The following is a 16,458-nucleotide window of genomic DNA, read 5'->3' as shown; positions in this document are numbered from 1 at the left end:
GTCGCAAGTTATGACGTCATTACGTGCTATCTCTATATTTGTACATTTACTTCACATTTTCGTAGTTTTTAATGGTATCCAAAAATTGATATCACCCAATTTTTTGACTTGAAAACGAACGTCGATTGAGACAATAAAAAGTTTTTAGGGCAATAAGACATATGATTGAGTACTTCTATAGACGTTTTTTGTCCAGATTTCTAATCTTTGGAGCTACGTATCTGCCGCTATGTTCATTTGAGCAGAAAATCCCTGAAAGAGCAACCCAACGATATGCTATTTACCAAAAATTGAATGTTAAATGGCAAAGTTACAAGGGCTTAAAGATTTTAAAAATTTGATTTAACCCACAGATGAACATGGCGAAATTATGCTTAAGAAAAGCTGAAAAACGGGACGCTGAAAATGATCTAAAAACCAGTGGACATAAATGTTTGAACGCGACTCAAAAATAAACAATCAAATATTGCGATTTAATATAAAATGCTATAAAATTTATTTTATTGTTTATTGAAAATGGGTCAAAAACATATAATTCGAAAAACAAGAAAAATAATTGCGCATTTCAATTTCAAATATTGAATGGTTTTTGTTTTTTTTTTTTTTTATGCGTAGACTGATTTTGATTCTGTACAAGTAAAAAAAAGGTTTGTTTCTGTGAAATCTACAGGAACATTAGAAGTTTATTGAACATAATACATTTTATATGTCAATAGTTCCTCCTTCTATTGATTCAGTCTTATTTCTTTATTTATATTAGTGAATATTTATTAAAAATATTTATATAAAAAAAAACTACCGGTTAGCTTATTATTTATTAATTATTAGATAATTTTCATTTTAAAATCTAATATTTTATTCAATTTTTTAATATAGAAGTTAATAACCTTTTGTATATAATCAAAACAATTGATTTAATTTCTTAAGTGATGTTTTAATTAATTTAAAAAAACAAATAAAATTGTTTTAATTGCAGTGCAGGACACAATGTCTCAAAATTATGCTGAACATGAGGAAACTATTAAAAAATCATTATTTGAATTTATGAAACAATATATACCAAATGCTGAATTTGATTTAATTGATGAGATTGTTTTATCTTATGTGGTTGCAATCTTAGAAGATGCTGGATCTGATCCTGTTTTCGATGTTGAAGGTACTGAGATTTATTGAAAAATTATTGTAATAAAAATTCAGTGGTGGATTTAAGCGGACGACCAAGGAGTAATTGGCTCTTTAAGGTCTTGTAGCAGATGAATCCCACGCCCCATTAAAGCATAATTAGCTCTTTTTTTATTTTCTTTGTTTATTTTACTTATGTGTCTGTGAATATAGGAAGTCGTTGGCTTTCTAAAACTTGTGTATCATCTAGGACAAAGGTGGCGAATCTTGATGTTATTTCGTTTTTTCTAAAGAAATGTTTACTGAGGCAATAGTTGTTCCGGCAAATAATTTTAGATTCGCAATTAATTCTTCTTTAATGACGTTTCCTACGAAATGTCGAGCAAAAACAGCTAAACTTGCAGATTTAGTGACGTCAGTGTATTCGTTTTCGTTTTAATGTGTCAATTTTTTGTTGATCTGCTACATTTCCGGCGAGTTTTAAGATTCTTTCTTTTATTGTGTTTCTAGATAGAGGAGCATCTTAGATGCGTTGAATCATCTTATCTATTTTATTGTAAGTCATTAAAAAGTGAGAGAGGGCATGCTAACCAGGCTTCCTTCAAAAACTCTCCCTTTTGAAAAAGTTTGCAATGTCGAGCAATGACATTTACAGTCGAGTACCTTGGCTCGTTCGTATGACAATTTTTGTCAACATATTTAATCATAGACCTCGACTGATTATTTCTGTCTTTCAGCAATTAATTCCTTTTGCTCTGGTTTACATTTTTGATTAAACGGACTTGTGATTTGTTTCAAAATACCATCTGTAGTCCACGATGAATATAATACTTCATAGTGAACTTTGTGATCGGTGGCGTGCCCAAGATATTATGTCGTGTGCCATTGGTTCACCATATCTGGGCTATTTTGAATCTAATAAATATGCGTTCGTTCAAAAAACTCGAATTTTTCTACGAAAAAGTCAATTTACAGGATACAAGTCGGGTGTTCTAGAGTCTACTTAAATCAGCCACTTTCAAAATTAAATACCTATCTAGTAAATTTTTATGATAGGTTTTTGTGAAATGATGAGTGCCTACTTTCCGGAATTCGAGGCAATTAATAACGCAGCTGTGTGCCAATGGGTGTTTGAATTGGAAGCGAAATTAAGATCTAAAGATCCGGATCAAGAATCCATATCATTAACTGAGTTATCTTTACCTGATATTTTGCCAACAATTAAACCAAGGTTGGTTTCTATTTTAATCGAGGTATTAAAACCGAAAAATGTCCAAAAACTCGGAATTTAAAAGTACACCTCCGATTTTTATGAGACCGGGCGGAATCCGTTCGTATGAGGGTGTAGAAAAAAGTCAGTTTGATCAAAAAGTGTGGTCTCTTTAAAACAGTTGCTGTAAAAATCGGAGGTGTACTTTTAAATTCCGATCTCAAAAGTCTTATTTCCTCAACTATTTAGACTCTTTGACTTTTTGTTAAATATATTTTCTCGGTTACTAGATCACATACGAATTCAGAATCCAGTATTTTACAAGAACCAACAAATAATAAGCGAGTCCATCATATTTCTGAGACTAGTGATGGTGGATCAACTGATAGTTCTTGTTATGATTTCTTTTCGGAGGAAATTGATATTTTACAAGAAATGTTCCCCGATGTTTGTTCCATGGAGGTAATTCAAATTATTTTTAAATAGTTTTAAACAGGGGTAGTGATTTGAAGTTTAAATCTTTCTTAACTATAATTCTCTTGGTAAAAATAACGGTGTAATTTTCCAGTGAAAAATACTAAATAATTTTTTCCGTATAGTGAATGAATCTTCTTTATTTTAAGTTAGAACCTTGTGAGGAGTAATACTATGAAATCAACTGACCTTCAGCTCAGCTCTCTAAGAATCCACTTGCCTGCGGATTTAGTCAGGTTGATAGTCTATACTGGACGAGATAGGCTCGCAGTATTATTTCATGTAGATGGTCAGTAAGTTGAGGCAGGTTCCTATAAAAAGTTCAATCCTCAAGCTTTTGAATCGTTCAAGAGTTCAAACATTTTTACACTCCTATCTTAAGTTCCTACGAATATCAATACCTATATTGATCATGAGTTATCCAAAAGTTAAATTAACTCGAAGATTCAATCCCTACTTCTGGTTTTAAGACAGTTTTAAGATCCGTTGAGTATAATATAATAGTTTTGAGATTCTAGTTAATTAAAAATAATATTTTTTTAGGTCAAACATTGTTTAGCAATTGCAAATGGTGAAATCGAACGTGCTACACAAATTTTATTACATCGTCAAGAAAATGGCCTGTGTTTAAATGCAAACAATGCATTATCATTAACAATTTCAAATAAAAATACAAAAATTAACGATAGCGAATTAAAAAATCGTATAATTGCACGTTACTCGTATGTCGATAAGGATTCAGATGTACGCGAGCATAAACCATTGGCACCCAAAGATGAACCAAAGAAATTAGTACGTTATCGTGATAATAAAATTGTTAGTTTGAAAGGTGAACGTTTCACTGAAGTGAAGAAGGGCGAAGATTGTCCAGATATTTCATTGAAGAAACCAAAAAAACCACATTGTCCGTAACTAGACGCGTTCACAATATGTAGCATGAATATACCGCCGATATTAATTATATATCCTACCAGAAACAATATATATGTCACTGTCACTGTCACTGTCACTAGGTGTCACTGTAGTTGTAGTAGAAGTCACTGTATTATCAATGTAAGAATATTTAATTCATTTATTATTTACGATGTGAATTTACTTTTTAGATTAGTTTGTTGTGATTTTAATAGCTTTGTATTTAACTAGCCTTAAGGAGCAAGTTGTAACAGTCAGTATAAGTCTAATACAATCATGTCCCACTTCCATTGACTCAGTCAGTCTCATCTTCTTACCAAATATGATTAAATTAGAGTTCATTAATCTTGTTTAGATTAAAGCTGATCCATTTTCTCGATTCTGAAAAGTATATCAATTTTAACTAGTGACCCATTTTTCGAAACAGTCTTGATTTTATTGAAAGAATTCCACGATGAAACTTCAGAAGAAGACAAAAACGTTGAAACAAGGAACTGATTTCTTAAGAGACTTGCTGTGAACTCACATACCACACACGATAGTCACATACTATAACTATAGTAAGTGTAGTTTTTATCACCCGTAGCTCGAAAACTATCAGTTAAAAATTTTTGTGGTCGTGAGAGTTTTTGTTCAAAACGATCCGAAGAACACTTTAGGGACGGTTTGAAAAGGTTTCACAGAAAGCCATTTTCCTATCTAATCGTACGAGGTCCTTCCTGCTTTTTAGAAATATTCTGCCAAGTAAAATGTAAAATAAAAATGAATACCGCAAGACCCACGAAGCAGAAACCTGACCACTCCGAGTAGAAGAATGAGGTACCCAAATAAAGCACTATCTTACAGTCTATGTAGAGTTACTATAGAGTTTTGTATAGACTTTTTAGGTCGAGATTTTACAAGCATTAAAAATGACTGACGTCGATTTCAAAGCATCGTGACGTTAATAACTTGCGTTTTAGCAATACTGTACGTTAAATTGAGTTGTTAAATTTGCGTTGCCTATAAACGCGATAAATGTCGGTCGTGAAAAAAAGTAGCTAATTTTATTCCATAAGCAGCTAACATTTGGATCATCGTTACCAAAATCAGACAAAAGAATTGATAATCGTGGGACATATTGTAAACTCAATGTTTTTTTTTCGTATTGAGTTTATATAGACTTGAAATCTTTACAACTTGCTCCTTTAATTATTTTTTTTATTTTAAGTTTAGTTTTAAAATAATTTTTTTATTTGACATCCAAGACAAATAATTTGTCATATTATGAGTTAACGAAATAATTTTTATCTTCAAAGACGTATTTGACAGACATCACTTTTACGCCATATCGAAGATATCCGATTCCTTACAGTATGATTAATTATTTTTTAATATGTAAAAAAAAAAAAAACAAACAAAAGACTTATTGCAACTGAATCCTATTTATAAAGGGAGAAACATTTAAATTTAAAATTGTTTTTCTTTAAGGACTACGGTCGTGTCTAGTATTTGACAATCTTTTCAGAAAAGTTAGAAAAATTTGCATAGAGATACGCTGTGGCGGATTGAGCAAAATACGGATTAGGAAATTGCCTAGTGATTTCCGGAGCCCTAGGGAAGGGAGCCAAGTAGATTTACGAAGAGTAAAAAACGGCGATGTATGGGCCCTGGCATGGGGTTAATCCTGTGGATATTACTTGTTAAACACAGCCTTGACGACTTCTCAAATTTCCAACCATTCTGTTGTTGTTTTCCAACCAAATGATTGTCAAATACTACGGCTCTGGCCTAAGACCTATTTTTTTAAGATAATTATTATTTATAGATATATTTTGAAATTAAAAAATTATAAATATACAGAATTGTCTGAAAAATTGCTTATTTTAAGTAGTTTTTCGAGGCATCTTGCAATTAAATATGGAATTTGTGAAGCCTATTATTTAAAAAAAATCTTAATGAACAAATTATGAACAAATCTAGCTTACGTAATTAATATAATTCAATTGTCATACTTTTAGAGCTTTCTATGGGAAGGGGAGTACGAACTAAAACACAAAAGTATACGAAATTTTATTTTGAAGAATTTATTATATACTAGCCAACCCGTGAGGAATTCCGCAGTGCGATTATCCGTGCCAAAAAACAGGCTACAAATAAGTGATAAATATTAACAGTAAATCACTTTCTTTCTTTTTTTTTTAGGCAATTTTATTAAAGATATGATATACAAGTTACAAAATGAACAAAATTAAATCTTAATATTATACCTCTAGCCTTCTTTTTTTTCTAAGCGGTATAAGTCAGCACGACAGGCTTAAAAATTAGGAATAAATCATGGAAATTGATAAAGGAATAAAGCAGATCTCGCGATGTGACAGAAAAACAGGCTAGAGAAATAATATATAAGATACTTAAATCCATGTTTGCGAGATACATTTTAAAGGATAAACGAGGGTCCTTTTGCTATGTTTTATGAAATTGGAATTTTTAAGTCGGTCGTATTTCAGAAAGATTGGTAATTTGAGAGTTTTTCTACGACTTCTCTTTCAGGGGTTCTAAAACTAAACTCGTCTATGAAAATTTTCGTAAAGGAAACAGTTGGATAAATGTTTACTTAAATCATTTTTGCTAAAAATGGCTTCTTGGCCCTTTCGTTCACCTTATGATGGTGTCCACCCAATCATCTACGAGTTGGTCATAAATGGAGTTGAATTAGCACGGGTCTGCGAGTTTTTTGGCCCTTGCGTAAACCCTGTGATGGCGACACCCCATGTAACATATCTAATTTTACCAAAAGTGAGTTGAGTAAACATTTACCAATAAGTTCTTAACAGCCTCTGAAATTTCTAGCCGTTCTAAAATGACTGTCAAAAACTACGCCTGGATTTAGATTCTGTTCTGAGAATTTGAAAATTTTAAGTTACTATGGAAAAATTTGAGCATAGAATTACCATGAAAATAGTCAAATAATTTGTTCGTTAAAATTTTTTTTTGAAACGTTTCATAAATTCTTTCTGCACTTGTGATTGAATGAATTTAAGAGAAATATTATATAACTATTTAAAAAAGAAGTAACCGTGCTCTGCGAAAGAAATGTTTGACAAATTTTGAGTAATTGTATATATTTGAAAATTTGGGATGTACTTTTTTAATTTATTTTTAAAGACTTTCTAGGGTTATCATCTCTTTATCTCGAATTGAACGGGAATCTTTCGTAATCGTATAGTTTTCTCCAAATCCAAAGGACATTCCGTAGTTTAAAAATAATGAACGTCATAATTTGGAATAATCCAAGAAAAAATACATTTAACTGTGCTGAAAATTGAGGAAAAGTGCTTAAAATAATTCATTGTACGTATTAGTTTTTATTGATTTGGTTCTTTATGAAGCAGGAAAAATTCATTTTAATCTTTACATCTGAATATTTCGCCAGAGGCGCTTTCCTATCAGGAATTGACCTCAATAAAAATTGTAGAAATTGATGGGGGACATCATATTCTGACGTTAGATTGGACCTAGTTCTTTGGGTTGATTCAATAATTTAGATCCCAAACGGTAAGAGAAAGGGTAACACTTTAATTTGGAAAATTATAAGCTTTTGGAGGAAATGTGACACGTTCTTTTTTCGTCTCCCATTTTTAAAATCCTTAAATTAAACATCCTTTATGTTTAATTTTTAATGGATTGTATGAATAATGAGTGTTCTCAATCTTAGTAACTCGAATAAAGCGGAAGAAAACGTTCCTGACTTAATCGAATTAGTGAGATGGCAACCTTAACTTTTTCTTAAGAGACCATTGTTTCATTATTTGAACTAACAAAATAATTATGACGCTTTTTTTCCAATCGCCATTTAGTAGAGTGAAATTACGCCTTGTGTATGGATTAAAAGTTCGAGCAGTGAAACTTGGGGGTTTTTCTTTTCAAATCAAAATAAGTATTTTTTGAAATTTTTTACTTTCCCGGAGTGGTGCAACATGTTTAAAAAACAAAATGGCGTCAAAAATGCAATTTTTTTCAGAAATTTGATCATTTTTATTTTATATTCGCAAAAGGAGACATCGGTGCATATCCAAATTTGGTAGGTTTGTAGTCCATGTTAAAAACTACTCCTCATAATTTTTTGGTGGGGTTTCGTCCCTTCCCCTCCCAGTTATATATATATGTATACATACATATAGTAAAACAGTTCATTTGACTATAACTTGAAAAATATTCGATTGATTTTAATGAAACTAATATCAATAGTAGGTTTTATTACTTACAACTTTCGGTTAAAATTTTAGCGAAATCCGTTAAATAGTTCGGCCAAAATTTCCAATTTAGGGAATTGTTTAAAATGGCTGCCATTTTATGCCATTTTGTCCTACGAGGTTAAATTTTTTTTTAAATTGTAGCATTTTTAATTCTCTTTTGATTTTATAATAAGTGGCTTACCCGTAAAATGACTCCTTGATCCATATTTTTGCGAAAAACGGAAAATTTAGCACTTTCTGGAAATAATTGTTTGGGGGGTGTATGGGCTGGCTTTGGGGGGTGTTTTTTGCATTGGCATGAGAAAACTATTTTTAAAAGAGGTTTATATGGTTTAAAGCAAAATTTTTAAGTTTTAACCCCCGCGCTGTTTGGGGGAAGGGGTGTATGGAATAAATGTATCTTAAAAGATTTTAAAAAGAGGTCAAAATAGTTTAAAATGCTAAAGTAACCCAAAATTTTAGATGCTTTTATTAATATAGCACTTTTTACAACATCCACCCCTTCCCCACCCGCTTTCATATTTTTTGCAAATTCAAAATTTTTATGACGTATAAAGAGGTTTTTGGGGTCGCTGATCTCGAACTTTTGGCCCAAATAAACACCCCCTAAAAATATTACAATTGTTTTTGATAATCTATTGCAAAATTCGAGATCAGCGACCCCAAAAACCCCTTTGTACGTCAAAAAAATTTTGAATTTGCAAAAAATATGAAAGCGGGAGGGGAAGGGGTGGATGTTGTAAAAAGTGCTATATTAATAAAAGCATCTAAAATTTTGGGTTACTTTAGCATTTTAAACTATTTTGACCTCTTTTTAAAATCTTTTAAGATACATTTATTCCATACACCCCTTCCCCCTAACAGCGCGGGGGTTAAAACTTAAAAATTTTGCTTTAAACCATATAAACCTCTTTTAAAAATAGTTTTCTCATGCCAAAGCAAAAAACACCCCCCAAAGCCAGTCCATACACCCCCAAACAATTATTTCCAGAAAGTGCTAAATTTTCCGTTTTTCGCAAAAATATGGATCAAGGAGTCATTTTACAGGTAAGCCACTTATTATAAAATCGAAAGTGAATTAAAAATGTTACAATTTAAAAAAAAATTTAACCTCGTAGGACAAAATGGCATAAAATGGCAGCCATTTTAAACAATTCCCTAAATTGGAAATTTTGGCCGAACTATTTAACGGATTTCGCTAAAATTTTAACCGAAAGTTGTAAGTAATAAAACCTACTATTGATATTAGTTTCATTAAAATCAATCGAATATTTTTCAAGTTATAGTCAAATGAACTGTTTTACTATATGTATGTATACATATATATATAACTGGGAGGGGAAGGGACGAAACCCCACCAAAAAATTATGAGGAGTAGTTCTTAACATGGACTACAAACCTACCAAATTTGGATATGCACCGATGTCTCCTTTTGCGAATATAAAATAAAAATGATCAAATTTCTGAAAAAAATTGCATTTTTGACGCCATTTTGTTTTTTAAACATGTTGCACCACTCCGGGAAAGTAAAAAATTTCAAAAAATACTTATTTTGATGTGAAAAGAAAAACCCCCAAGTTTCACTGCTCGAACTTTTAATCCATATAACAGCCTTTTTTTGCTTAGATTTACTCCAGTAATTCAAAATACGTAAAATTTGTACGTAATAGAAAAGCAACTAATTTTCTTGTTAGTGTAAATAAAAAACTTTTATTCTTGTGATGTAAATCAAGTATGTATACTGAACCACCTTACTTAAGATCTTAATTTATGTAAAAATTGATATTATTTATTTATAAAAAAGTTTTTTTTGTAATTATTTTAATGTACTTAAAAAAAAAAAACCGTTTTTTACTATTTATGAAAATGGAAACAAATAAATATTCCAATTTATTATCGATCTTGCATTTTTTCGAATATAAGTATTATTAATTTTGTGATTGTTATCAGTTTAAATATGATTTTTATAAAAATATATTTTGAGTTTTTTTTTTTATTTTGATTTTATTTAAAAAAAAAAAATGTGTTGTTTTATTTTTAAATTTCCCACCGTTTCAATATAAAACGAATGATAGATGGAGATAATAAGATGTTTGAATTTCAAAGCGAATACAATCGAATGGAGACGGTTTTAACCGATCATGGAATATCTTCTCTTCACGTTCACTTGCTTGTCTGCTCTTTGGTCTGCCATTATAGAAATTCAGCCATATTGGTTTAGTTAGCGGACATGTTTGTTCCGCCATATTAGGTCAACCATATTTTATAAACAATTTGAAAATAGTATTGTACAAAAACCCCAAAAAAGTATAAAATTTCTATAGAGTTTTGTAAGTGATTTTAAAGTAATAAATGGCGGATCACAATAATATTATGTGTGAAGTTGAAATACAACCGGACATACAAGAATGCGTGGAAATTGAAACAATACCGGTAGATATGCCCTGTGAAACGGTGGAAACAATTGTTGAGTGTGTTGGTGTTGAGCCTATGATCGCACTACAGCCAATTAATGAGAATAGTAGGGACGATTTAGTTTTACAAACACAAGAGGAAATTATTGACGATTCAGGGGATCCGTTAGGAGTGTACGATGAAATACCAGTGCCTGATGCCTCTGAAATATATGTTGAATCATCACCAGGTCCATCAAAACGTAGAAAAACGAATTCAGGTAGAAATAGATCTGTGATGCGAGGTGTTCGTGATAGTTCGAATGAGTTATTGGGTTTACATGACATTCCACTTGAATCCAAAGCTAGAAAATGGGAACAGAAACAAGTACAAATTAAAACGATGGAGGGTGAATTTTCTGTCACTATGTGGGCTTCTGGTACAGATGATGGTAAGTAATTTTTCTCTTTTTTGAATCACTTAACTTACGAAATATTATTACATAGCTACTAAGACACACCTTACTTGAAGGTCAATTAACGAGTAATGCGCAATAAGTTTGATTATTGATTTTGGAAAAATATTTTCAATTTAAAATGATTTTTCGCATAAAAATTTTTGATTTTTTGATTTGAGTAATGTTTACATTTTTGACATTTAGCAGCCATGTCTTATTTACTGGTGCCATATTAAAATATGGACGAAAAGTAATGGCGAAAGGTAGCCATTAAATAAAAAAAAAAAAAAAACTAACATGGCGTGCTTGTTGTGTTATGTTGATTTAATTTATGAATTTTATAAATTAAAAATACGATGAATTTATTATTTTGAATAGTTCAAATTATGGTAAAAAATAATTTTTAAATGTGGTTGTTGAAGAATATTGTGTGTAATTTTTTAAATAATTTTATAATAGATGAAGGTTCAAATCCAGAACCTGATCCAGATTATACCGAATACATGACAGGAAAGAAAATACCGACAGAAGGAATACCTGGATTAGATTTAAGTGATCCTAAACAATTAGCTGAATTCGCGAGACCGGGACATAAAGCAATGGTTAGCAAAGTAAAAAAACAATCAATCGACAGCATGGATAGAACTATTGGTAAGTAATTAAAGTCTTTTTTTTTTTTTTTTACTTAATTGTAAGAGAAACTGAGAATAAACGCGAATCATGGAGTAAATTTTTATGTATTTTGTGGGGTTTAATTATCTTTGACAATGATTTTTTACCAAATCACAAAAAAAACTTTTTATGATTACAATTTGAATTATTTTTGATTTTTAAAAATTTTTCGTTTCGCTAAAGGATTTCAGGAAATTTAATTTATTTAAAGACAACGATTTCTGACGGTATCATAGATAGAAAATATTCGATCAATCGTGATATGACCCCGATTTTTTGTAATTTTTGGATCAAAATCACTTGATTAGTTGATTTTTGTAATTCTTGGGTCAAAATTGTCTTATTTATTTATCTAAAAAAATGGAAAAATCGAAAATACTCGACCAATTGTTCATGACCGACGAGGACTGTTTCATACTCTCTGGCGACGTCAATAAGGAAAATTTCCCCATATGGGGAACAGAGAATCTACACGAGATCCATGAATTTGACCCAAAACGCAGCCAAAAGGGCAGATTTTGTTTTGGCCAATAAAGGCGGCCACTTGATTGATAGTATTCAAAAACTAGTCCAAATAACCAAATTGAATAAAAATATCCATAGATATATAACATATAGATAGAGGATCTATATGGCGTAAAATAGAATTTATGGCGTAAAACAGCGTCTCAGTGTGAGTGGCTAAGACCCAAATAAAACCATTCAACACATATGTTATAGGTTCTAGTCAGTTATTTGATGGTGTTAGTATATATCACAAATCAATTTTAAATTCAGACCAATTTCAATGCATGGGATCCTCTATTTATATGTTATATACAGTGTGTCCCCGTATAGAGGTAACTATACTTGTGCATTTTCTTATTTTGCATTTTAAGAAAAAAAGTCGTTCTTTATAAGAAGTTTTGCTTATTCTGAAAAGAATGAAGGTATATTTACTTCTTGATATTTTGTATCAAGTCATAATTTTTAATTGCGAGTAACTTTTCTTAGTAACATTTCGCCAACTTATAAAAAAAAAGGGTAGTTTACCAAAAATGAAAATAGTAATATTATTAATAATATTATAATAATATAAAGTAATATTAATAATATAATAATAAATAGTATTCCTACATACTTTTCATAATAATCAAAACTTCTTATAAAAAATAACTTTTTTTCTTAAAATGCAAAATAAGAAAATTCACAAGTATAATTACCTCTATCCGGGGGGACACACTGTATATTTATGAAAATATCTCATATACAGAAATCGGTTTTTTTTTTTTTCAAAGTTATTCAATGATTACATACCGACATAAATATCATGTTCAATTGGCGACTGGGCGAATAGTTTTTGAAAAAATGGACCTAAATCTTTGCACATATTACGATAATTTTCTAAAATTCCGATAAATTTTACCGAAAAATCGTTTTCTTCAGGAAAATTTTACTGTAGCTTAAAACTGATTATTGTTTTTTTTTCTGTTGTAGCATGTCCACATAAAGGCTGCTGTAAAATGTTTAGAGATAATAGTGCCATGAGAAAACATTTACACACGCATGGGCCTCGAGTGCATGTGTGTGCTGAATGTGGTAAAGCGTTTGTAGAAAGTAGTAAATTAAAACGACATCAACTTGTACATACCGGTGAAAAACCTTTTCAATGTACGTTCGAAGGATGTGGGAAACGATTTTCATTGGATTTTAATCTTAGGTATGTTTGATTTTTTTGTTAACAAATATTTTTAAATTATCCTCCGCAAAAAGAAAATGTAATTTTTCACTTTTTTGTTTCGTTGGTCCAATAGTAAGTTTTATTTAGAATCATACGCCCTGCGCAAAGTCCCAGTAACCAAGATGTGCTTTTAGCCATTCCTTGATTCGATAAATTACTCAACATTTTGCTATGGGAGTAACAGGTTCAGATTAAAGAGGCGTTTGAAGTGACCCCTCTCTTGTCAATGAGTCCGCTGCTGCTTCATTCTCTTTAACGCCTGAGTGACCCGATACTCAAATCAGCCTGACTATTATTCAGTGCCAGACAATTCAGTTGCTCGAAGCATTCATAGAATATCCTCGATTAAACCTAGTAAATTTCAGGGGAACGTAGTCGAATCTTAGCTATGATTATTCTCAGTTTGACCAGTTGAATGCCCGGCACTAAGTTCTAGTAATCATGATGAACTTGTCGTAGCCATTCCTTGATTCGGTAAATTACGGAACATCTTGCTATGAGAATGATAGGCTCAGATGAAAGAGGCGTTTGAGACGATCCTTCTAGTACCAACGAGTCCGTTGCTTCATTCCTTTCATTCAACTCCAAAGTGGCCTGGTACCCAGATCAGCCTGACTGTGTTATTCAGTGCCAGAGGATTCAGTTGCTCGAAGTATTCTCGATTGAATCTATTAACAGTTTTTATTTTTCTTTTATTTCATAGGACACATGTCAGAATTCATACCGGTGATCGACCGTACGTATGTCCGTTTGATGGATGCAATAAAAAGTTTGCTCAGTCAACAAACTTGAAAAGTCATATCTTAACACATGCCAAAGCAAAGTAAGTCATAAATTTTAGGATTAAAAAAAGAGTAATCAATTCAAATGAAGGATTTGTGTGTAATAATTTCGTTTAATTATTTTTCAAAGTGATAATTCTTTAAGTTTTTTTATTTATTTATAATTATTAATAATTATTAATGTACCTGGTTACAAACAAATAATATCTGTATAAATATAATTAATATAAATTTGTTATTAAAATCTTTTATTCCAATTATTTGTACTCAATCAACTCTTGTGTTTTTCATCTTGATTTGTATCAAAAGTGGGGGGAGTCTACTGTTGCATTTTCTCTCTACGCTAAATTAAAAAGAAATAAAAGCCATATAATTAAAGCAATACTTTTTACGGTTTTATCGCTTCACGAATATTGGCTAATTTTTTGATTTCGAATTTGAATTTTGATTACTTGCATGTTTTTAAGTTTACAAAATAATTAAATATTTGTATTTATACTCGTAATAGCTGAGTGACATTTTGGAGCAGGTATTTGAGACACCTTGAAAACTTGTGTAATACTTCTACTCCTGGCTAAATTGTCACACCTACAAATTTCTAAAATAACTTCTTTTTTTTTTTAGAAAAAAAAAAATGTAGAAGATATTTTGAAATTCATTTTCATTTCCTCAAATTTAACATTAAAGAAATAGAAAAATCAAAAAGGCAGATCATTGCGGTTTTAAAACTGAGCCAGATACATTTTATGGAATTAAATCTCTAAAATGATATGGCTTTTTGGTTTTTCAACATCTCAAATGTTAAATTTAAGGGGGGAAAACGCGATCATTCGACCATTTTGACGTTTCATTCGTCGTTTCAGTTTACGAAATATCAACATGCAATAATTTTTTTTGAAGAAAAATCAAGTTTATTTGTTCAAAAATTTTATCCTTTAACGAAATTATTTTTCAATTTAGTTTTAATGTACATGAATTTCTAAAAATTCAGGGGAAATGTTATTAATTATAGTGGAAAATGGGAATTCATCAGGGAATTTTAAAAGTTAATTCTTGTGGCGACCTTAATAAATTCTTCTCAATGGTATAGTTTATTGCCCTTTAAAACACCATATTTAAATATGGACCTTTGAAACGTCTGTGTTTATTAAATTTCGCAGTTGATATTAAGAATGGAATATCCTGAATAAGACTGCAGAATTATTGAAGATAGTTTGGGATCCACATTAGGTGGGTATACAATTATATATCATACTTCGAAATAAAAGACCCAACACCGTTAAGTTTTTACAAAAACAAATAGTAGATTTAGGGACGGCGTAATATTGGACAGTCATTTCAAAACGGCTAAAAATTTAAGACGCTATTGCCCAGACCATGTCTAATAGCAGATAGTCGAGGTCTTCTCTTTCAAAGAGCTTGAAAAATTTTTAATTTAGAAAACTCCCGACAAATACTGTTTTTGGAGTTTACTCCTTAAGAATCAATTTTCAAATGCGCACCTTCCATTTTTTAGTAATGCGTGTGTATACTTGTGAGCTGCCGAGAAGCATCTATTGTTTGAAACTGGCAATAATCTGACGGATACAGCACACTATACAACACTTAAGAAGTAAACTCGTCGTACGTCGGGACTGACACACATAATTTTTTTCCTTGTAACTCGCTCCAAATTGAATCCATTTTCTTGAAACATAGCCAAGAACACTTTCAAACAAGAAAAATTAAAATCGGTTCATCCGATTAGAAGCTACGATGTCATAGACAATCAGATACACACGCACGCACAGATAACACCCTCTTTTTGCATCGGGGGTTCAAGGAAGCTTGGAGTTCCTAATTTCTTCTCTAAAAATTGTCATACCTGAGCCTGAAAACAGCGTCCAAATTTCCAGATGTTTCTGAAATCACTGTCAAATACAATGCCTGATTCTACACTTTGAAAATAACTTGGAAATTTTAAGAATTTGACTTCTCGATTTGGGTCTTTTTGTTCAAAGCTATCCAATTGTATAAACATTTTTGTTTCGAAAAATTTGAAGAAACTCGCGAAAATATTTTCAAAAAAAAAAAGGTAATAACGAAATAAAAGGAGGAAATGCAATTTCTAGAATCTTCCTACTTAAAATAAAAATTTTTAGCACAAATCCTCCATTTACAAAAGTTTTATACCAAAAATGAATATTATAAAAACGATTAGTTTTTAGATAAAAAAATTAAAAAAAAAACATTTCTAATAAATGAGAAATGATGTGTGATTTGTTTAAAATTAATTTTCTACGTAGATCGAGAAACGCTATAAATAGAGGCGCTGTCATGCAAACAATGCAGCCACAATTCGTACAGGTTGAAGTAGCTGATGTCGACAATTCACAATTTATTGTATATGCTGATTAATAAAATATATAGGGGATGAAATCCTATATTCTCAGGTAGATAATCGACCCTAATCATTTTTTTTTTCTTTCTATTTTTTA

General features: G+C 30.9%; 2 protein-coding genes across 2 annotated transcripts; both read left to right on the top strand.

Moving 5' to 3' along the window:
* The first annotated feature begins 760 nt into the window (after positions 1 to 760).
* Positions 761 to 4,898, top strand: LOC123301716 (CUE domain-containing protein 2). The gene is made up of 5 exons (XM_044884587.1): positions 761 to 801; positions 977 to 1,156; positions 2,179 to 2,353; positions 2,623 to 2,794; positions 3,350 to 4,898. Exons 2-5 carry the CDS (start codon positions 988 to 990, stop codon positions 3,716 to 3,718), a joined length of 885 nt encoding a protein of 294 aa, XP_044740522.1. The 5' UTR covers positions 761 to 801; positions 977 to 987; the 3' UTR covers positions 3,719 to 4,898.
* Positions 4,899 to 10,136: 5,238 nt separating this feature from the next.
* On the top strand, positions 10,137 to 16,413 carry LOC123301714 (transcriptional repressor protein YY1-like). Its single transcript, XM_044884586.1, has 5 exons — positions 10,137 to 10,801; positions 11,267 to 11,458; positions 12,956 to 13,178; positions 13,903 to 14,022; positions 16,267 to 16,413. The coding sequence occupies exons 1-5, from the start codon at positions 10,309 to 10,311 to the stop codon at positions 16,376 to 16,378; spliced, it is 1,140 nt and encodes a 379-aa protein (XP_044740521.1). The 5' UTR covers positions 10,137 to 10,308; the 3' UTR covers positions 16,379 to 16,413.
* Positions 16,414 to 16,458: the final 45 nt, after the last annotated feature.

Source organism: Chrysoperla carnea, chromosome 5 (genome assembly GCF_905475395.1).
Source record: "Chrysoperla carnea chromosome 5, inChrCarn1.1, whole genome shotgun sequence".
Classification (NCBI taxonomy): Eukaryota; Metazoa; Arthropoda; class Insecta; order Neuroptera; family Chrysopidae; genus Chrysoperla; species Chrysoperla carnea.
Note: the sequence above shows the minus strand (reverse complement) of the source record. Positions and strands in the feature narration are given on the sequence as shown.